This window comes from Phoxinus phoxinus (assembly GCF_949152265.1).
Source record: "Phoxinus phoxinus genome assembly, chromosome: 1".
Lineage (NCBI taxonomy): Eukaryota > Metazoa > Chordata > Actinopteri > Cypriniformes > Leuciscidae > Phoxinus > Phoxinus phoxinus.
The window spans coordinates 19,097,147-19,118,772 of record NC_136876.1 but is presented as its reverse complement, the minus strand read 5'-3'; the positions used below and the strand labels follow the sequence as shown (position 1 = coordinate 19,118,772).

The 21,626-nt window shown below is 39.3% G+C and overlaps 2 protein-coding genes across 3 annotated transcripts; one reads left to right on the top strand and one right to left on the bottom strand.

Annotated features, from left to right (window-relative positions):
• The first annotated feature begins 998 nt into the window (after nt 1-998).
• Nucleotides 999-15,297, top strand: dnmt1 (DNA (cytosine-5-)-methyltransferase 1). Its single transcript, XM_079623031.1, has 34 exons — nt 999-1,245; nt 1,921-1,963; nt 2,469-2,576; nt 2,662-2,899; nt 2,989-3,061; nt 3,219-3,303; nt 3,385-3,422; nt 3,519-3,573; nt 3,650-3,733; nt 3,899-4,008; nt 4,094-4,212; nt 5,385-5,477; nt 5,562-5,713; nt 5,798-5,985; nt 7,438-7,618; nt 7,714-7,811; nt 8,195-8,348; nt 8,425-8,540; nt 8,657-8,855; nt 8,934-9,067; nt 9,141-9,320; nt 9,399-9,623; nt 9,782-9,974; nt 10,149-10,239; nt 11,488-11,619; nt 12,286-12,568; nt 12,660-12,801; nt 12,882-13,048; nt 13,135-13,312; nt 13,609-13,804; nt 13,890-14,053; nt 14,547-14,663; nt 14,743-14,833; nt 14,917-15,297. Exons 1-34 carry the CDS (start codon nt 1,199-1,201, stop codon nt 14,946-14,948), a joined length of 4,506 nt encoding a protein of 1,501 aa, XP_079479157.1. The 5' UTR covers nt 999-1,198; the 3' UTR covers nt 14,949-15,297.
• A 3,052-nt stretch (nt 15,298-18,349) lies between these two features.
• eif3g (eukaryotic translation initiation factor 3, subunit G) lies at nt 18,350-21,305 on the bottom strand (the record flags this gene model as incomplete). Of its 2 annotated transcripts, XM_079624525.1 has the most annotated exons (10): nt 21,089-21,305; nt 20,967-21,013; nt 20,477-20,565; nt 20,330-20,389; nt 19,850-19,954; nt 19,481-19,676; nt 19,290-19,397; nt 19,068-19,204; nt 18,753-18,859; nt 18,350-18,452 (listed from the first exon to the last, which is right to left on the bottom strand). In XM_079624525.1, exons 1-10 carry the CDS (start codon nt 21,109-21,111, stop codon nt 18,437-18,439), a joined length of 888 nt encoding a protein of 295 aa, XP_079480651.1. In that variant the 5' UTR covers nt 21,112-21,305. The 2 variants fall into 2 exon arrangements, with proteins under 2 accessions (XP_079480651.1, XP_079480652.1); XM_079624526.1 differs by lacking the exon at nt 18,350-18,452 and having other exon boundaries at nt 18,749-18,859; nt 21,089-21,210.
• Nucleotides 21,306-21,626: the final 321 nt, after the last annotated feature.

Genomic DNA, 21,626 nt, shown 5'->3' with positions numbered 1-21,626 from the left:
CGCATGCATCCAGATCCAAAGCAAAGCAGTGACTACAACAGTGTCACCTAGTGGTCAGACAGCCAAAGAAACGAGTCTAACTCATATGACATTATACTGGCCTATTGCGCCATCTGTAGGATAAACGAATATTGCATGATTATGTGGGCTGATCAAACTATGAATGATTGTCAGATTGTTGTGGTTGGCAGTGTGGTGACAGGAGTAGGTTACTACTCTCAGACTAATCTAAAATAAAATAATCAAAAACAAAAATACTTTTCAAATAACTAACGTTTCAATTTGTATTTCTTTATTACATATATGTTATGATTATACATATGTTATGAACATGAAAAATATGAATTAGTGAAACTCAGTGCATCTGTGTGATTATTTTTTCTTTTGAATAGTTCAATATGAACATGAATAATACAATAGATTTAAATAAACCTGAACACTGAAAATGCAAATGCAACATGCAGGAAATGCTGCTGCTGTTGAATTTCTTTAACATTAGTTTCATGTTGAGTTTAGGGTGTTTTTATTTCACAGGACTCAGCATGTATTTATGTTTATTTATACGTTTATCTGTTTGTTTGAAGATCCTTTGTTTTCTTTATTAAATATTTTAACATTGTGACAAATGAATGCTACATATATAAACTTGATTGAAATAGATCAATCGAATTGGTCGGCTCGGTTTCAGATTTCTATTCGTCAATGGCAGTTAAATATTTACACTGGAAGAGTTGAGGCGAATTTGCACCCCTGAGCGAGGCAAAACGTGGTACATCCTATATCGGTTGTGTCTTCTGAAGCCGCACAAGGGGTGCACATAAAAATAATCATTGAAGACAACGTACGATTTGATATTCCTTCACTCTTAAAGTATATATTTCATAATACTACAATACTTTTTATATACTCACAAGAACGTACCTGAATCATTTAAAACCAAAATAGAAACGCACAACTTATTTGACACCGTTGACTCCCGTGCTTTGAATTAGAGTGGTAGCGTCCAACTCGCGTTTCCGCGCGAAAAAGCGGCCCGCGCGTATTTCCCAGCTGCTAGCATCAATTCATAAAGCCCGTTGAGCCCCTTTAGCGCGCGCTGCTGTTGACACTGTCAGTTTTAATAACCGCTTTTATCCATCGGTGTTGTTTTAAATCGTGTTTTTAAATAGTATTTTCTTTGATCAAACTCGAACTTGAAATGCCTACCAGGACCTCACTGTCTCTGCCAGAGGATGTCAAGGAACGGTACGGTGCTGTGTTTGTTTAAAGCAACGACTAGGTTTGATAGCTTGCTAGTTCGCGGGCTTTGCTCGCGACTCGTTACACATTGATCACGTCACAAATCGGCCGCTGTATTAATGGCTGTTTGAAGTTTGTAAAACGTGACGGTTTTATTTTTTTACTCTAGTTAGCATTTAGCCGTGTTACTAATGCTGAACATGCCATTAGCTCGCGTTTAGTTTGGTAAAACAGTCGGCGGCTGGTTGTTTTGATGCGATTTGACTTGCAGGTGTCAGTCTGACTGCATTTGGCGCCAAATAAACATGTGTCCGTCCGAGTGAAGCCCTACCCGCCTCCCGTCTTCATCTACTCCATCACTGCTTAAGTCATTAGACCCACCCCTACTGAATTTGGCTGCATTTCGTGTAGTTTACTCAAGGAAGATCATCTGAAGTGTTAGTAAGCAAATAAATGCACGCCGCCTCTGCGTACGCGCGTGATTTGTTTACTTGAGCAATCGCATGCTAGCGTTTGTTGAGAAGAACACATTAGCTGCTAATATTACCATAGAGTTAAGACTAAATATTAAAATCTGATTTATAGTGTTAAATGTATTTCTCGTCATTTTGATCACTCAAAGTGGTTGCAGAGATCAGTGGGGCAATGTTAACGAGATGTTGTTTACCTTCATGTTCCCAGGCTTCAGGTGCTGGATGAAGGTGGTGACAGTTTGTCAGATGAGGTGAGGGGTTTTCATTGCATCCTTCGGAAATGTATTCAATTAAAATGGTTAGATTATTCCTGCTTATCACATGGGGATATATATATGTATATATATATATATATATATAATATGAGAGAGAGAGAGAGAGAATATGATCAAAGAAATTATCTTTTAACTAATGCTGTAAAGTAAACTATGTGGCACCCACTCTTCAACAGTGTAATTATGTACTGATTACGCTCTTAATAAAATATTGGTACTCATTACTTTCTAAATCCCATATCAATCTCAACCAGTTGGACAATACAAGGATAGACATGAAACTGCTCTTTTTAACTATTTCAAATAAATTGAAAAACTGCATACATTATTTGAGCTGACAACTATATTTAAAAGGAGGTTACTTAAAAGAAGTTTGTTAAATTTATTTTTTATCCCAGTCCTACTTAAGTTAATAAAACTTAGCAAAGTCTGCTGAATATTTATGTTGCCTGACTGCACTCTTTCTTTCTTCATTGTCCAGGAGTGTGTAAAGGAAAAGCTCAGGTTACTGCAGGAGTTCCTGCTCGCTGATACTCAGGACCAGCTCAAAATCCTTGAGGACAAGTTAAAGAGCTCTGAGCTTTCCACTGTGAGTTTGCTCTGCCCTTTCAGTTCTCTCATCTAGAGTAGTTAGTTGTGAGCACTTGAGCTCTAACTCGTGTCTTTCTGTATAGGAAGTTTACACATCGGAGGTGAAGGCCATACTGAAGAAAGCTTTGGGAGTTGTCAGGGTGGATGATGGAGTGGAGCAGAATGGACATTCAAACGGCTTCTCTGAAAATGGATCTCACAAAGACGATGGAGAGCAGGAAGGAGCCATGGATACTCGGGAGGAAGGAGATGCTATAAAGTCTCCCAGCGCCCCAAAGGGAAAGGGTGGCCGTCGCAGTAAAGCAGACTCTGAGACCAAGAGTGAGTTGCATGGCTTTACAGTTTTTACAACATTTGTATCTTTGCTGGATGTTTGAATGTTTAGTGTTATTGACACTCTTTCCCCCCAGAATCTCCAGCCAGTAGCAGGGTTACACGCAACTCCGGGAAACAGCCAACTATCCTGTCAATGTTCTCTAGAGTGTACGTTGAAAATTTAATATCTGATTGGTGTCCTTTTGTGCAAGTCTGATTTTAATTTGTGGCTTGTGAAATGCGTTGTGCTTGAACAGTTGATATAAGATAAAAATGTGTTCAGTCACTTCCGTTTATAAATGAAAGGTGTTGTACCCTCATATAGCCCAAAACGCAAGTCTGATGAGTTGAATGGTGAAGCAGCAAATGGTGATGCAGAAGTTAAGACTGAGGAAGACATTACAGAGGAGGTAAAATTGTTTTGCAAGTTAATGCCATTTTATTAAGTCCATGAAAGTAATATTTTAACAGCAGCTTTTCCCTTCGTCAAGGTCCATGAAGAGAAACGCCTTAAAACGGAAGCTGAGAAGTAAGTTCCCTCTTAATGTAAATTTAATAAAACGGTTGTTCTCTATCGGTAATGCACCACATGCCACATGCATTTAATTCTTGTCCCCTCTCTCAGGCCTGACACTGAGAACGCCACTAATGGCAACATCAAGCCTGTGTCCACAGCCAAGGTGACTCATTTCATTCCCCATTTGTGCTGCTACTTGATTTAATGCACCAAATTAATCCCATTAATTTGCATTTTAGACTCCTCCACCGAAATGTCCCGACTGCAGGCAGTTTCTGGATGATTCAGACCTCAAGTTCTTCCAGGGAGATCCTGATAATGCTGTGAGCTTTTTTTTTTTTTTTTTTACATTTAACTTGGAGCTGTTTAATTGCCATGGCAACTGCTGGATCTTATTTTATTGGATGTAAAAAAAAGTAATGTTTCACATCTATATATCAAATTAAAAGTTGATCATTAAATGCAATACTTTAAAATGTGTATTGTAGTTGGATGAACCAGAGATGTTGACCGATGAGCGTCTTTCCCTCTTTGATGCAAATGAGGATGGTTTTGAAAGCTATGAAGATCTGCCTCAGCACAAGATAACTAACTTCAGGTGATAAAGAGGGATGCATCAAGCTGAACATTATTCTTATTTATTTCCCCAATGATTTGACTGATGTGGTAATCCTCATTCACAGTGTGTATGACAAGCATGGGCACCTGTGTCCGTTTGACTCTGGCCTCATTGAGAAAAATGTGGAACTGTACTTCAGTTGTGCTGTTAAGCCGATCTATGATGACAACCCATGCATGGATGGTATGTCCCAAGTTTGTTTACTAGTGCTGTCCCCTAATAGTCGACTAATTGTTTGTCAATGAGAAAAGGCTTAGTCCACCCAAGATTTTAGTCTCAGATAAAAATCCAGTGTCGGAATCACTCAATCCGTGAGGGACAGATTGTTAATGTCGGGTCTTTGTGATAATAGGTGTCGCTCAGGAAATCCAAACATTCACATATCCATCGACCTCAAATAGCTTATTTGAAACATGCGAGTAACTTGGCCGTTCACTCTAACGTTAACCAAGTTAAATGTGCGCTATTAGGCACTTATCCAAGTGTTCATGTGGAAGCTGAAATATTAGCACTTTTTTTTTTTTTTTTTTACAAACAGCAGAAACCACTTAAAATACTGTAATTTTTTGGTCATGCATATAATAGTAATGCATCATTCAAAACTGTAGTTTATTTGTGTAAACTCTCAATCAAGAGAATATTTGCTTTTGTAAAATATAAAACAAACAGGATGTGCTTTCTGTCGTCTGTCTCGGTGAACTGGAGCGAATCGCAAAACTGAAACTCTGTGTATACTTTCCTCAGGGTCGGCCTACTGTGCGCACCATGCGAATTTCATCATCAAAAGAGTATGTGCAATGTGCATTTTTTTGTTGCAGTAATTGGTTAATCCACTGCAGTAAAACTGCATAAACAGAACAGACCGCAAGTTACAGCGACAATGGAGGCCTACATGGATGAGGTTGTGCAAAGAGGTTAAAAGTACCCTCATTTGTGCAACTTTAGCATGAACGAATACCAAGATATTGACATGGGTTGAATCTCGGCAAAATAGTGCTCAACTGCATGCGTCGAACGCCGATGTACGTGTATGAGTCAAAAGAAGCATACTTTGCAAGGCTCTGCATTCGACTGAAAAACGATGTTGTGTTACTGCTGTAAGTGTGTGCTTGAGCGTGGAATAGGCTAGATATCACACATATATATATATATATATATAACAAATTAAAGACTGGTTTAGTATTCCCCCAGTATATATTTAGGTAATATAAATATGTGATTTAGTTAATGACTAGTCTAGAAAATAAAGTTGTGGGCAGCCCTATTCTTTACAATAAGGACATTTAAATCCTTAAGTTAGCTAAATAAAATTGACTTGTGTAGCTTGAGAAATTGATTCCAATTGTTCTCTTCAGGTGGGGTTCCTGCCAAGAAGCTTGGTCCCGTCAATGCTTGGTGGATCACTGGTTTTGATGGTGGAGAGAAGGCTTTAATTGGCTTCACAACAGGTAAATGTTTCATAAAGTAACTGTCAAATTTCACAATGCACGTTTAGATCCAACTGTGCATTTTATTTATTTTTTCCTCCGCAGCCTTTGCTGACTACATCCTAATGGACCCCAGTGAGGAGTACTCGCTCATTTTTGCTCTGATGCAGGAGAAGATCTACATGAGCAAAATTGTGGTTGAATTTCTCCAGAAGAACCAGGACGCCACATATGAGGATCTGCTTAACAAAATTGAGGTAAGCTGATTGAAATGTTGAAGCACAGTATAGGTCTCTTGTCCCACAGAAGCAGTGCTGATGTGTTCATCCATGTCTTTTTAGACTACTGTTCCACCTGCTGGGCTCAACTTTAACCGTTTCACTGAGGACACACTGCTGCGCCATGCCCAGTTTGTGGTGGAGCAGGTGGAGAGCTATGATGAGGCTGGAGACTCAGACGAGCAGCCCATCATCGTCACTCCCTGTATGCGAGACTTGATCAAGCTGGCTGGTGTTACTTTAGGAAAGAGGTGAGTTTATAGAGTGAAGGTCTTTTGAATGTTTCAGTGTGAACATTGAGTAATGTTTGACTGATATAATAGCCAAATGCTTCAGAGAGCAATGTGGCAAGGTTTACACTATTTAAACCTATTAAATTAGCCTGAAACTCAATGCTCTTAGGCTACGTTTACACGTGGCCGGCTATTTTCATAAACGGACATTTCACCCCTCTCCCTTTTCAAAAATAACATCGTGCACACCTGTCAGTTTACACAAACCTGTGTATATGCCTTCAAGAGTATGCCAAACCTGAAGGTGACAGTGTAACAAGAAGCTCAAGCCAACGTTGGCCAATCAGAATCCTGAAAATAGTCGCATACTGTGACGTCGGCTGCCTAAAACTCAGTTTTTCTCAGCTTACGTGCAAATGAAGTTTTCCAAAATCTCCACTCTGGCCTGAGTTGAGAGAATGTAAATGCATGTAAACGAAGGGAAATGTCAGTTTTTCAAAATAAGTGTACGTGTAAACGGGGCCTTAGATCATTATCTAATTTTACATCCTGAAAGAGGTGGATATCTGCATATTAAGTGAAAATGCCCATCATTCACAAAGTTGCAAAGTGCCTGCCTATTGTATTGTCTCCATATACATGTACACAATATTTTAGCAAATTTGTCCAAGCACTGGATCATGTTTAAGTTACTCTAATAGGTGCTGGGGGGTTCAAAGGATTCTTGATTGGGAGGCAGAGATTGGCTTTAGATGCACAAATTATGAAGTACTTCTAGTGTCTGACCCTTTGCTCCTAATGGAGTCAATTAAACTATATTTGCGTCGCTTGCTTTCAGTGACTAAATGCTTAAGTTTTAATTTAATGTTTTGGGTTAACTTTGAAGCTATGGTAGGCTCTGAACATTCGGTGTTGCGATTCACTCGTTATTGTTCCATGATCTCCTGTTTCTAATGATCCTCTAACCTTCCCTAACGCAGCAGGCAGCTGTACTGGTATGTAAAACAATGTTTCTGCAGAGTGTGTGGCTTGGTTTTTATCAATTTTCCCATACGCTCAACTTCAATAGTCTGTTGGTGGCAACCTACTTCCCTAGCTAAAAGGGGTGGGTGACGAGAACAAGAGTATTTTCCATAGCTTTTCCACCCCAACTAGCATGGCTCTGCATAACAGATGTTAATTTGCACTCCCATTGTTTGTTTACAAGTTTCCCATTTGGAGAAACAAAGCCTCTGAAGGAACTGAATGTCCTTGTTCTGTATATATAAAAAAAAGAGCTGTTCTCCACAAGTCATCTTTAAAGTAGGCTTTGAAGTGATGAATGTATCACCGAGTCTTGACAAACTGTCAATCCATTCAGTGTATTGTGACCTCCATACATATTACATGCATGGCTCTTTTTGCTTGGCTGTTAAGTGGCTTCTGTAAAGTTTAATGTGTTTCTTATTGCATTTTGTTTTCCCCCCTCAGGAGAGCAGCCAGAAGACAAGCCGTTCGTCATCCCACCAAGATTGAGAAGGACAACAAGGGCCCGACTAAAGCCACCACCACGAAACTGGTCTACCTAATCTTTGATACCTTTTTCTCTGATGAGATTGACCAGAACAATAAGGATGGGGGAGTGAAGAGACAACGGTGTGGTGTCTGTGAGGTAGGTTCTCCAGAAGTTGTCTTTTATTGCAACCAAATTAAGCCTGCAAATGTCCATGTGACAAGACTGGTATAATTCTGTTTTTTATCTTTCAGGTGTGTCAAGCACCAGATTGTGGCAAGTGTTCAGCCTGCAAAGATATGATCAAGTTTGGCGGCAGTGGCAGAAGTAAACAGGCCTGCCAGAAGAGGAGGTATACTTGTGTAATTCTGCTTGGCAGAAATGCAATATTGTTTCAATGTGATGTGAAATGTCAGAGCTAGTTTTGAATTCTGTCTTTAACATGACTACTGCTTATGATCTTGCCTTGGTCTCTCCTCCTTTCTTTGAGCCATTGCTAATCTTTCTAGATGTGAAAATCGGTTCATTGTGTCTGTTTTGTTCCAGATCTGTTCAGTGCTGATCTAACTCAGTGCTGACTGACTAAAGCATGAGTCTGCTCTTTGTTAGCATGTCGTACAGAGTATGAATAGGATAACCTTTTTAGAAAGCTCTTTATTTTCTGGCAGATTTTCCAGCTCTTGCCTTGGTTTTGTTTACCAGTTTAAAGCTAAATGGGTGTCGTCTTTTTTCCAGATGTCCCAACCTGGCAGTGAAAGAAGCGGAGGATGATGAGAATATAGAAGAGGAGGATGTGTTGCCGATTCTTAAAGAGAAAAAGAAAATGTCTCAGGCCAAGAAAAAGAAACAGACCAAGAATAAGATCAGCTGGGTGGGAGAGCCCATCAAGGTATATGGTTTCACCTTGTATTGAGAACCTGGATGTCCACTTCTAGGTCTCAAAAGTATTGATCTTGTCCTTTCAGACTGAGGGAAAGCGGGAATACTACATGAAAGTGCGTGTTGAGAATGAGGTGGTTGAGGTTGGAGATTGTGTGTCTGTCAGCCCTGATGACCCATCACACCCCATCTACTTGGCAAGGTAACCTTTTATCAATGCAAACTTGTTTTTGCAAGGAGGTTAAACCAAACAGACCTTTATTGGCAACATTTGTATTGCCTCAAAGCGATAAGCCATTGGTTTATTTTTGTTTGTAGGATTGCAGCATTGTGGGAGGACGGTGAGAAGATGTTTCATGCCCACTGGTTCTGCCGTGGCACCGATACTGTGCTTGGAGAGTCATCAGACCCTCTTGAGCTCTTTCTGGTGGATGACTGTGAAGACATGCAGCTGAGTTTTGTCCATGGCAAGGTCAACGTCCTCTACAAGGCTCCATCTGAAAACTGGTTCATGGAGGTACAGATGCCGAAGTCTGAGCTACATTTGTGTTTGGTAACGAACTGGGCAGAAGTTTTAATATTTGCATGCTTTTAGGGTGGCATGGATGATGAAATCAAAGTCATCGAGGATGATGGCGAAAGCTTCTTTTATCAGCTCTGGTATGAAGGGGAATGTGCTCGCTTTGAGACGCCTCCCAATGTCACACCATCGGAGGACTGCAAGTATAAGTACGTACTGTCTTTGAGACCCTTTTCTTTCCTTTGTTTCTTTACCTGCACTTTAATGCATGTTTTATGGCAGGTTCTGTGCCAGCTGCACCAGGATTAAGGAACGAATGGCTCAGGATGCGCCTCATGCCTATGAGCCCCTGGAGGATGAGGAGAGGGACACTAAAGCCTTCTATGGGTTGGCTAGCCTGAAGGGAGAGCAGTACCGAGTAGGAGACAGCGTCTATCTACCCCCTGATGCTTTTAATTTTGTGTACGTTCTTTTTTTTTTTAAATCCTTAACTCCTTTTTACCTCAAAACATCTTATTAAAGGTGTCTTTTCTCTCTTAGGGTTAAGGTTGCAAGCCCAGTGAAGCGTTCTCACAGAAAGGAGGATGTTGATGAGGATCTTTACCCAGAATACTACAGGAAGTCCTCTGATTACATAAAGGGCTCAAACCTGGATGCTCCAGAGCCCTTCCGTGTTGGCCGTATCAAAGAAATCTTTTGCAGCAAGCGCAGCAATGGAAAGCCCGACACATCCGAGATCAAACTGCGCCTCTATAAATTCTACAGGTGACACATTTTCATCGTCTTGCATATTAACCACTGGATCTGCTTTTAAATGTTGTACTTCAGGAAACCGATTTCCTTCCAGTTTCTATTTAAGGTTGTACATTAAACTGAACTGATTTTTATTTTCCTTCCCTTTCCATGATGACTGTTGCTTTCAGGCCTGAAAACACTCATAAAGGACCAAAGGGTGCCTACCACTCGGACATAAACCAGCTGTACTGGAGTGATGAAGAGGTGACCGTGAACATGGCGGATGTGCTGGGCCGCTGCCGTGTGGAGTATGCAGAGGATCTTGTGGAAAGTGTGCAGGACTATTCAAGTAGAGGACCTGATCGCTTTTATTTCCTAGAGGTAAGAATGAGCTTTAAAGGGCAAATTAGCAGTTCTGTGGTGGAGTCATTCTGCTCATGAGTGAGTTTGCAAAATGTTTTAATTCAGCTGCACTGCTTTTTCAGTAAAGCAGATTTGAGAGAAATGGTTAGCCACTTGGTTTTTCTGTTGTTTGAAGGTTTTTGTTTTCTTTAGGCTTATAATGCCAGGAGTAAGAGCTTTGAGGATCCTCCCAATCATGCCCGATCAGCCGTGCAAAAGGGCAAAGGGAAAGGAAAGGGGAAAGGTAAGTGTAAATTCCCATTCACACCAAGGACAAGTAAAACAATAGTTATATCTGTTTTTGTTCTTACAATGAGGTAATTTTTGCTTTTTTTACACGGCACAATTTCAACTTGTGAAATTTCTTGATTTCAACCTTGAATGGAATTCACCAAATAAACAAGAACAAATAAACAAATTACAGGCAGAAGCATAAATGCAATAAAATACAAATGAGATTTGTTTAAGGTTTTCAGGTTGGTCTAACAGTATTCAGGTACAGAATACTATGAAAATTGGATCATTTAAATGCAGATTGATTCTTCTCGCTGGCTTTTGTTCTTTGATCAGCATTCATGACAGACAGCAGCAGGAATATTAGGCTACTGTCACTTTAAGAGCTAATGCATGGATCCAATATACTGATACGCATTTCTCAACTGTTTATCTTCACTTAAGACATCACCGACTGAATTTGAAACATCTTGTCGAGTATTCATATACAGGTCCTTAAAAAATGAGCATATTGTGATAGTTCATTGTCCATAATGTAATGATAAAAATTAAACTTCCATATATTTTAGATTCATTGCACACCAACTGAAATATTTCAGGTCTTTTATTGTTTTAATACTGATGATTTTGGCATACAGCTCATGAAAACCCAAAATTAGCATATTTCATCCGACCAATAAAAGAAAAGGGTTTTTCATAGAAAGTCAACCTTCAAAAAAGTGAAAGTCTTGTATTGCAGCTTGCTTGTACAGACGGTACAATCTGTGATCTGGTAATCTGTGGATTAATTTGCTTATTCAGCCAACAAGCTAATGTTATAAATGTTTGTGGGAATTTCCCTCCTTATAAACGCATAACCTGTGGGAAGGAGTTAAATTCTGTGCTGAAATCCAAGCAGGGTTTTCTTTTTTTTCTCTTTCTCGCTAGCTAATGAATGATTAAAACAGAAAGCCAATCTCAATCCATCCTGCTTTAAATAAATTGAGCATTAAGTGACAGGACATAACTGCAGCATGAGCTTATAATAAACAACGTTGTGTTGACGTGGACACTAATATGGTTTTACAGCTGTCATTCTTGGTGAGAACGGGCCTTAAATTTGGGATGACAATTCATGGAATTCTTGGCCAATATCTAGCCAATGAAACGGGATAACTAGAACAAATTCCATGATGCAATTCTTTAAAAATCCTCCATAAGTTAATGACTGCCTGGATAAATTACAGCCAAATAATTTGTGCATTGTGATTGTTTGCAGGGAAAGGGAAAGGTAAAGCAGCCTCACAGGAATCACCAGATCAGGAGCCGCAAGAGCCGACAGTCCCCAAACTGCGCACACTGGATGTGTTCTCTGGCTGTGGTGGTCTGTCTGAGGGGTTCCATCAAGCAGGTCGGGCTTCTATTCAAAACCCCTTTATGGAGCCATTGTATTATATGTATCTTATATTCAGGGCTTGACATTCATGCTTATTGGGGACAAGTGGATGTTTTTTAGTTTTTTTTGGAAGGGGCAAGTGAAAGCTTTACTTGCTTGGCCAGACAAGTAGCCTGATTAATAAAAATACCAGAAGGCAAGTAGCGATTGATAGTGGATAATATATAATGTATAATTTACTGGCTTAACAAGGTTGCACTGTCTCAGCAACACTCAGCCGTGTTTTCATCACTCAACTGATTTTTCAAAATGCTGAATCTTTCAAAGATTTAATGACCCATTCATAGACAACTGCCTCATATTTTAATAAATCTGATTAAGATGGTCAATTGCCGCCACCTACTGGCAGTTTAGTTTCATGTTAAGTTTCTTTAAAAAAAAACATCTAATAACATTATGCATTTGTAATTAAGTGTAAATTATTTAATTTGATTGGTAACAGCCCTAATAGTGTCTAATTATTCCAGTTGAATTGATCAAATTTAAAATAAAAGCTGAAGCATATATCAAGTGGGGGGGAAGAACTTTTATAAAAGTAAAAACAATGCCTTTGGGGTAAATGGCACGTATGCAGATTTAAATGTCATGCCCTGCTTATGCATTTCTTTTCCCAAACACCAGGAATCTCAGAAACCAATTGGGCCATAGAGATGTGGGATCCTGCCGCTCAGGCCTTCAGGTTGAACAATCCTGGCACCACAGTTTTCACAGAGGACTGTAATGTCCTTTTGAAGCTGGTGATGTCTGGAGAGAAGACCAACTCTCTTGGACAGAAGCTGCCTCAGAAGGGTGACGTGGAGATGCTCTGTGGTGGGCCGCCCTGCCAAGGGTTCAGTGGCATGAACCGCTTCAACTCGCGCACATACTCAAAATTCAAGAACTCTCTGGTTGTCTCTTATCTGAGGTTCGCACAATGAGTCTTACAGTAAAATGAGGCTTTGCATATTTGGAAATGCTTGATATTCACCATTTGTGTGTCCATTCTTTCCTTTCAGTTACTGTGACTATTACAGACCAAAGTTCTTCCTGCTGGAGAATGTGAGGAACTTTGTGTCGTTCAAGCGCTCCATGGTCCTGAAACTCACGCTGCGCTGTCTGGTTCGCATGGGATACCAGTGCACCTTTGGTGTGCTACAGGCAAGTTGTATTTAAATTAGCACTTTTATAATAAATTAACATCTATTTTTAATTCTTCATTATTCTCTTTTCTTCTGCAGGCTGGGCAGTATGGGGTGGCCCAGACCCGGCGCAGGGCGATCATCCTGGCTGCGGCACCGGGTGAAAAGCTGCCCCGTTACCCTGAACCCCTGCATGTGTTTGCCCCACGAGCGTGTTCTCTTAGTGTGGCGGTAGATGAAAAGAAATATTTCAGCAATGTGACTCGGTATGCATTTGTGAACGGTAATGCTGGAGTCACTTTATTAAATTCTGCAGTTTTCTATACTAATTTTACACTTAATTCTTCTCCAGTGGAAATGGGGGCGTTTATCGCACCATCACAGTGCGGGACACCATGTCTGACCTCCCTGAGATCCGCAACGGAGCCGCAGCTCTGGAGATCTCCTACAATGGCGAGCCGCAGTCCTGGTTCCAGAGACACATTCGTGGCTCTCAGTACCAGCCCATCCTCCGGGACCACATCTGTAAGGTCAGTGCCTTTTCAGTGCCGTCGGCATTGACTGAGTCTTTTGACACTTGGAAAATAGTTAAATGACTATCAGTGGCTTTGAATTAAATGTATTGCATGAGTGAAAAGAAAAAATAAGTAACTTGGATCAACTGCAGCTGTAAAGAAATTTCCTGTCTGACATAAAGGAAGTTAAGGATTAGATACCAGAAGAGCTCACTAAGTCTTCTCAATATGTGCTAAATTAGGTTTTGCAAGAGAAGGCACTAGTTCGAACAAGCTGAGCAGGTTAGTAATTCGATTTTGTGCTGTTGTAGGACATGAGCGCCCTGGTCGCGGCCCGCATGCGCCACATTCCTTTAGCTCCTGGTTCTGACTGGAGGGATCTGCCTAATATTGAGGTGCGGCTGCGGGACGGCACCACCACAAAAAAGCTTCGCTACAGCCACCCCGACAAAAAGAATGGCCGCAGTGGCACTGGTGCTTTAAGAGGAGTGTGTTCTTGTGCTGAGGGTCTGTATTTCCATCGGTTGGAGCTTCTTTGTTTCTTCCAATGAATCAAAATCCTGACTTACCAGTTACCGTCTCATTGCACTAGGAAAACCATGTGACCCAGCAGACAGGCAGTTCAACACATTGGTTCCCTGGTGTCTGCCTCACACGGGTAACCGCCACAATCACTGGGCTGGTCTGTACGGCCGTCTGGAATGGGACGGGTTCTTCAGCACTACGGTGACCAATCCTGAGCCTATGGGAAAGCAGGTATTACCTTCATAGGCCATATACTAACCTGTCCTGACATGAAGCATAAAGAGACTGATCTTTCTGACCCTACACTTTTGAACGGTGGTGTGCTTTTTTTAAAATATATTAATAATTTTTATTCAGCAAGGATGCATGCAAATGATCAAAGGTGACGCTAATGTTGGAAAGAATTCGATTTAAAAATATTTGTCTGAATTTTCTATTCAAAGAGTCCCAAAAAACTGCACAACCATTTTCAACATTGATGTTTCTTATCAAATCATATTTGAATGATTTCTGAAGGATCATATGACTAACTGTCTGGAGTAATGATGCAGAAAATTCAGCTTTGCATCAAGAATAAATTCCATTTGAAAATAGAAAACCACTAGTGGAAATATTTCACAATATTACCATTTCGTGGTTGAGTTCACAAGCTGACTTTCTGTTAAATACCAAGTTGTGCCCTGTTGCAGTGGCACTGATGTTAATGAAGGTGTCATTTCCCCAGGGACGCGTCCTGCACCCTGAGCAGCACCGTGTGGTGAGTGTCAGGGAATGTGCACGCTCCCAGGGCTTCCCGGACACCTATCGCTTCTTCGGCAATGTCCTAGACAAACACAGACAGGTATGATGCTTCAGCCTTTCACTTCTCATCTTGTGAAGAGTAAATTAAAAAGTAACACTTCTGTCCTTGTATTTCTCAGGTTGGTAATGCTGTGCCTCCACCCCTCTCCAAAGCCATTGGCCTGGAGATCAAGAGATGTGTGCAGGAGAGAATAAAGGAGAATGCTACAGGTGATATATATATATATATTTTTTTTTTTTCAAGTACTTCTCACTAGAACACATTTTAATCTCTTGTTCAACATTTCTCTCAGAGCCTGTAAAAAAGGAGAAGATGGAGGTTTGAAACTAAAGGCATCTTATCATAAAACAGCAGGCCATTTGCATTGTGTTTGGGAGTGTGTGATGCATCAGCCCATTAAACTCATTCCATTTATTCATAAGCTAGTCTGGAGCCCGGCCACTTCAGTGGCATTTCTATGGACAGTCTGTGCAGTCAGTGCCATTATGTGATGTTTTATCAATTTCTAAATGTGCTTTTAACCGTGTATTTGCAATTATCCACTGAGACAGTGGCATAAATTCTATGTAGTTTTTTTATATGTTGTAATATTTCAAATAAAGCTCTTATTCAATGTCTCATTGTTGTCAAATGGTTTTGTTCTTTCTGGAATCTAATAAATGGGTTATGTCTGATGTTGTAGTTAAGATTTTTTTTTTGGAATTGAAACTGAAGACATTTCCTAGTTCAATGGTCAAAATACCATTGAAACTCACTTATCTATACATTTTAAAACTGGAGTAATACATTTTTGTAACAATTGTATATTCTATTTTTTATGATGCCTGCATTCATATATAAACCAGCTAAAATGCTCAACTTGACAAGATCTCTTAACAAATTTGACAAGTTACAGGGTTACTGACAAACCCACATGTGTATCTTACATGCTGACACATTTGGAGATGCTAAAATACTTATTTGATAAGAACAAAACTCCTACGCCTAGACATAATCAGTAACTATCCAACAGACAAGCAGGTACCATGGTATTACTATTAAAATATACCATATAAAAACTGGAAGTGCCATTGCTGTTTAATATAAATGTTTACATTAATTACATTCAGCTTCAAATGTTTTGTGTGGAGGGGTGGATTTACATTCCTTGTATTATAGTTTTTTACGATCGCTATGACCGTGTTTTCAATACATTTAACAATTTTCCTAAACTCTTAACACACCTAAAACACACAATTGGCAAAACGGTTAATTTCATGCCCAAAATCACACATTGTAAACTAAACTCAAACTATTTTTCAAAATACAATAATACACTAACACAATACACTGTCTAACAAAACATTGCAAACATGTTTCAAAATCAAATAATTATTCAAAACACTAACACATGTTCGCTTCCAACAGGAACATTTAGTCAATCATAACACAGACAAAAAAAAAACATTATGTTATTATGTTGCATTATGTTATGTGTCAGGTCTGCTAATAGACAGTATATTGTATTGATCATAGATTGTGTTTTGCACTGTAGTTTCTTTTGAAGCCTCTCTACATTTTTGTTTTGTTGGGATTAGTAAATGCATGCATTTTGTTTCCTTTGCTGTAGAAATTCAATACAAAAAAATAATGACCATCTCAGAGTAGCTTAATGTACAGTTTATAAATTAAAAAAAAAAAAGACAGAGACAGAATTGCTGCAGTAAATACTTTATTTGCAAAAGGACATTACAGCAAGATATACCTCTCCCTTGTCCTGGTACTCATCTTCCTCTCCCCCCGTGCAGGCATTTCTTTCTTTCTTTCTTTCTTTCTTTCTTTCTCTCTCTCTTTGTGTTGCTCTATATTGTTCCTCTTCCACACAAGATCAGCCCAAAGAGTCCTCTTTTACATTATAACATTTGGTCATGCGATTGAAAGAAACTCAACACCCGAGTGTGCTTCCTAGATGGGAATCAGCTGTAATTTATATATTTGCATAACTTCAATAAGCTGTTTCTCAGTAGCAATGGACTAAAATACAGGGAATATATTTGTGTTTCAATTCACAATATGAACAGCTGTTCACCTTGACTTTAGCCTATAAGTTATGTTTAGAACATGATGTTATCTGTTCTGACATACAGTGTGAAAGCATTTGTAAATTTGGCAGTAAAATTACATTGGTTTGGTATTGGTTGAGCTTGTGTGTAAAAGAAGTTCAAGCATTTTAAATTTGTGTTAACTGTATGCATTTTGTCAAAGCAACAAGAAATGTGTTAATTGTATAGCCTACAAAGACGGATGTTGTGCTAACTGTGTTAAGAGTTTAGGAAACGTGTTAAATGTATTGAAAAAACTGTCATAGCGATTGTAAAAAAACTGTAATTGAAAATGAGTTTCCTTAAAACGGTATATATTCTGGTATTTATGTTAGAGGCCATATCTGTATTTGCTATCTGTTAGTTTCTGCATTCCTTGGTCAGACCCTCAGTTTACTCAATTAGCCCAGCTTCCAGAAAATTAAAATGTACTTTTGTAATTTGCTCATACAAGTACATTAACCACAAGTCATATGTAGTGAGAAAATTGTCAGTATTCATTTTTTTTCTGCTGGTTTTATGATAGCTGTATCTAAGGTCACCAAATATTACATGTATCCACTAACACATATGCGTACTTAGCAGGTGTAATTTTTTTAAAGATTTATAACACTATTGGCCACTTTGTGAAACCATTGCCGTGAATCACTCTGTGTGGATGAAGTTTTCATGTTCTTCTATTCCAGTGAAATCCTGACAAAACAGCCTTGAATGGAAAATATATGGCCTATGTTTTATCCAATAACATGCAATACGCATTCTGCAGGATATATAGTAAATGCATTATCAAATCATGCATTGCAAATTTAAAGTATACATGAAATATGATTAATGCTTGTCAAAACATTAATTATACAATGTACTCAACCTTAGATTTTTTTTTTTTTAATGAACACTGAGTATTTTTGGTACTATCTGCTTGCTAAACTGTGGCCTATGTAGCGTGACATCTTTTTTTGTCTATGCCCTGCTGAAACCCCCCTTTTTTTGGTCTTATCTGGTGTTCAGCTTGTCTTTTAGCTTGTCTCCCAGCTTAGACCAGCAAAAAAAAAAAAGTGTCCAAAACCCCTTTAAAATCAGCCTACGCTGTTTTTTTAAGAAGGTGCGGTTACATTAATATTTCTTGTCTTATCAGTTATGAATTACTTAAAGGTACTTAGAATGTCAAAAAGTAACTGGATATTGCTGTCTGTCTTTTAACATTTATATCGTAAAACATGAATTAAATGTTAAAAACAAATATTAAGCTACTTGCATCTTATCTTCCCTCATACTCCTTTACCGTTAAAACTGACGCGTCGCGCTGGAATGTTCTGGATCTGTGAACGGAAGCCTACCTTCTTTGATTTGATAATTATGGACTGCTGAGGAAGACCACCTCAAAAATCACTTAAAACTTTGTCCTCCTAACGAGAGGGGCAGCATCAAGATACCCAATATGTCTATGGTGGTTTCAGCCTTGTCTTTAGTGATGCCCCCTATAGGATTGAACATTAACAACATTAAACAAAGGCAGATCTGCATTTCCCTCAGATTTCTTCATTAGTTCTCTATTATTTGTAAGAGAATCATTGCAAGAACTCCGAAAACAAGCCGATCAAAGACAAATTAAGGAACATAGCCACAACACATCAGACAACTGGATGTTTTATCATTTGGATTTATTTGAATCATTGCCTAATACAATTGGGAGAACAGCTCTAGACCTCCTGGAATATTTATGGAACTCTCTCAGTTGTTGGAGGGTCTGGAAAGACAAAGCAAAACATGATCAGATCAGAGAAAACATACCTGCTGCTCCATTTAGACTCTAAAGGCCCTGATATGTCGGTAACAAGACAATTGACGGTAGCCACTGACTTCAATAGTCGAAAAATATATATATATACTATGGATGTCAACTGGTTACCGACATTCTTCAAAATGATACTTTTGTGTTCAACAGAAGAAAGAAACACATATAGCTTTGGAACAGCATGAGGGTGAGTAAATGATGACAATTGATCCCTCCCTATCCCTTTAAATGAAGAGTTTCTGGAGGACTCACTTGGCCCATTCCACATTGAGAATGAGATGATCGTATCCAAAGCCCGACACGCCAGCGATGGCTCTGGCTGCGTCCTCGCGGCGGTGGAAGCTGATGAAGGCAAAGCCCTGGAGTGATGGGGAAAGAAGTCTTGAATTTCTCCAGAAGAATAAATCACATGGTGCTTCATGCGTTTCTAACAGTGTGACAGTCATTTTATAAAAACAAGTCGGTTTATTTTTAGGTGAACTATTAAGCTCATGTTCCTGTTTTTTGTTCATTAGTAAATGAATCAACTTGGATCTTTTACTACTCGTCGTGTTTCACATCTCTCACCTTAGACTGGCCCGTGTTCTTGTCCTTGGCCAGATAGATCCTAGAGATGGAGCCGAAAGGCCTGAAAAGCTCCTGCAGATCCGTCTCCCTGGTGTCCTCGGAAAGGTTGGTCACGCGGATCGTAGCATTATCGTCCGCTGCAGAGAAAACACCAACACATTAGCATTAGCCTTCACGACTGAGAACATCACAGCGTTGGAGATCTGAATCTCAAACACACACCTCTGCGGTTAGGCTGCATGGACTCTCCTCTGCGAGTACCACCGTCCCGCAGGCTGGGGGGAACATACTTCCCAGTCTTGCTTTGGACTGGTTGGGCAGGCTCAGGCTCTAGATATCAAAACAAAATTATTTGTATATAAAAAAAAAAAAAAAAAAATGAATAATCGACTCCAAAAATATGCTTAACATACCGGTACCCGCTGCCTTCTCCTTATCTCCCGTGGACAGGCCCAACTGCTCAGCCAGTTCCTTCTGCATTGGACCGAGTGTGTCCTTGTACGGACAGCGAGTGGTCCAGTGATCCCCCTTACAGATACGGCAGGACACGATCTTCTGACCTTTCAGCTTGTTCATTGGGTCCTCATCTTGGTCTTGAGCATTCAAGTCCTGTGAAACAGCGGGGAGAATCACTTCAAGTTGGCATCGGTAAAACAGGGAAGTGAAACACGTCAAAGGACTGAAATATATCAGCTTGCACCAAATCAGAAGTGACTAACAAAACACTTTTCGGTTTCTTAGTATGGATCAGAGTAAAAACTGGGAGTTCATCACGATCATACCTCTTTACTGGAGATGAAGGTCATGAAGACGTCATCACTCACTGTAGTGGTGGCAACATTCGGCCCTGGTTGATCAAATTCAGAGTTGCCAAATTTCTTCCAGTTCTGTTGGGAAAAGACAATCAATCCCTCAAAAAATCTATAACAATATGTTTAATGGAGATATAAATAGGCCTGTCATGATTATTGATTAATTGTCTAAATGTGCAGTTTAAATTTGAATGACATTTTGCCAAAGTATAAAATGAACTGTTGGAAAGTACACAAAAGAAACTATTAGTCTTAGATAAATATGAATTTCATAGCATTTAAGTAAAACATATGAGCCCAGTTTATCATTTTAAAAGGCAAAAAAGTATATATATTCAGCTTATACTAAATTGTAATCACAACTATTTGTTTGCCAATTAATCATCAGCACAAAATGTATGATAATGACAGGCCTAGATATTAATGTGTTAAAGACAAATGAAGACTTACCTTCCTCCTGGCTACTGCTTTGGAGGCTTTCCGTGTCTCAATTTTAAACGTCCTGATAATCTGACCAGAAGAGCAACGTATAAATAATGAAACCTAAATTTTCTGAAACCCATTCACAAGTACTATATAATATAAAACTCTACTGACCTTACACTTCTGGCCATCTTCATCTATCTTGTATTCTGTGTTAGTCTTGATGTTACCTTTGACAGTCTCTTTCGGCGAAGGAAGTGAACCTGTTGAGAAATAGTTTATGTAAACTGATCCCTTAAAGAAGCATTATTATGGTTAGTTCACAAGGCAGGAACAGCATGCATGCACATATATGTCATCTAATACTATTTTTTAATTATAATTCTTGTAGAATTATTTTTACAGTTTTATGACCTCAATTAAATTGACTGCATGGGACATTAGTATGTTTAGTGTTGTCACATATCTAAGTGAACCGTACAAAGCACCAGCTGACTTCTTCAGTGCGCACTTCCTGTGCTTTTCACAATAATCAGAGTGTTTATATATCTGTAAAGCATGTTCTCATATGGCTTCATGTAATGAGTATATTTATTTTAATGAAAAAGTGTGTGTTAAACACGTGTGTGTGATGATAAGCGCAGGCTTCGCTGCGGCCTCGTACCTTCATCTCCCTCCTCCTCCACCTGATCAGCCCAGCTCGGCTTTGAGCTGACGAAAAACACAAGTCATTAGATGCCTAATAAACAGCACTAAGAGTCAGTAAAAACGATATGAAAAACTTACTCGTCGAATTCGAGCGACGGCATCTTTACGGGTAGAGTTGAGCCTCGAGAGGAAGCGTTACCCGGGAAAGTCAGCGGTCGACGAGAGTACGCGCTGCGCTACAGCGACCCCTGTGCGCGCGGAGGACGAGTGCAGGCGTGAGGGGGGGAAGTGAAGAGCGATTGAAGAAAAGAGAAAGTGTGCTAAAATGTGCTGTTTTTTCCCCTTCTCTCTAGGTAAAGATGAGATAAACGAGGTATCCTAATTATATTTAATCTATCTACGTAGAGACATAAGAAAATGCCTTTGCAAAAATATTACCTCAAAAATGTAATAGCAACCACAACTTTTCAGCAACACTTTATATTAGTTAACTCATTAGTTAGCATTAACTAATAATGAACTGCACGCATGCATTTATTAATCTTTTTTTAATGTTAATCTCAGCATTTAATAATACTTTAATAAAATCTTGTTAACATTAGAACATGCACCGTGACGTGAACTAATATTAACTATTAATGAACAGCTTTGTTTTTATTAACTAACATTAACAAAT

Coding starts and splice junctions, on each gene's coding strand:
- dnmt1 (XM_079623031.1), top strand. CDS start 1,199: ATGCCTACCAGGACCTCACTGTCTCTGCCAGAGGATGTCAAGGAACG. Junction 2,577..2,661: donor AGAGCTCTGAGCTTTCCACT/GTGAGTTTGCTC, acceptor CTTTCTGTATAG/GAAGTTTACACATCGGAGGT. Junction 3,574..3,649: donor AGCCTGTGTCCACAGCCAAG/GTGACTCATTTC, acceptor TTTGCATTTTAG/ACTCCTCCACCGAAATGTCC.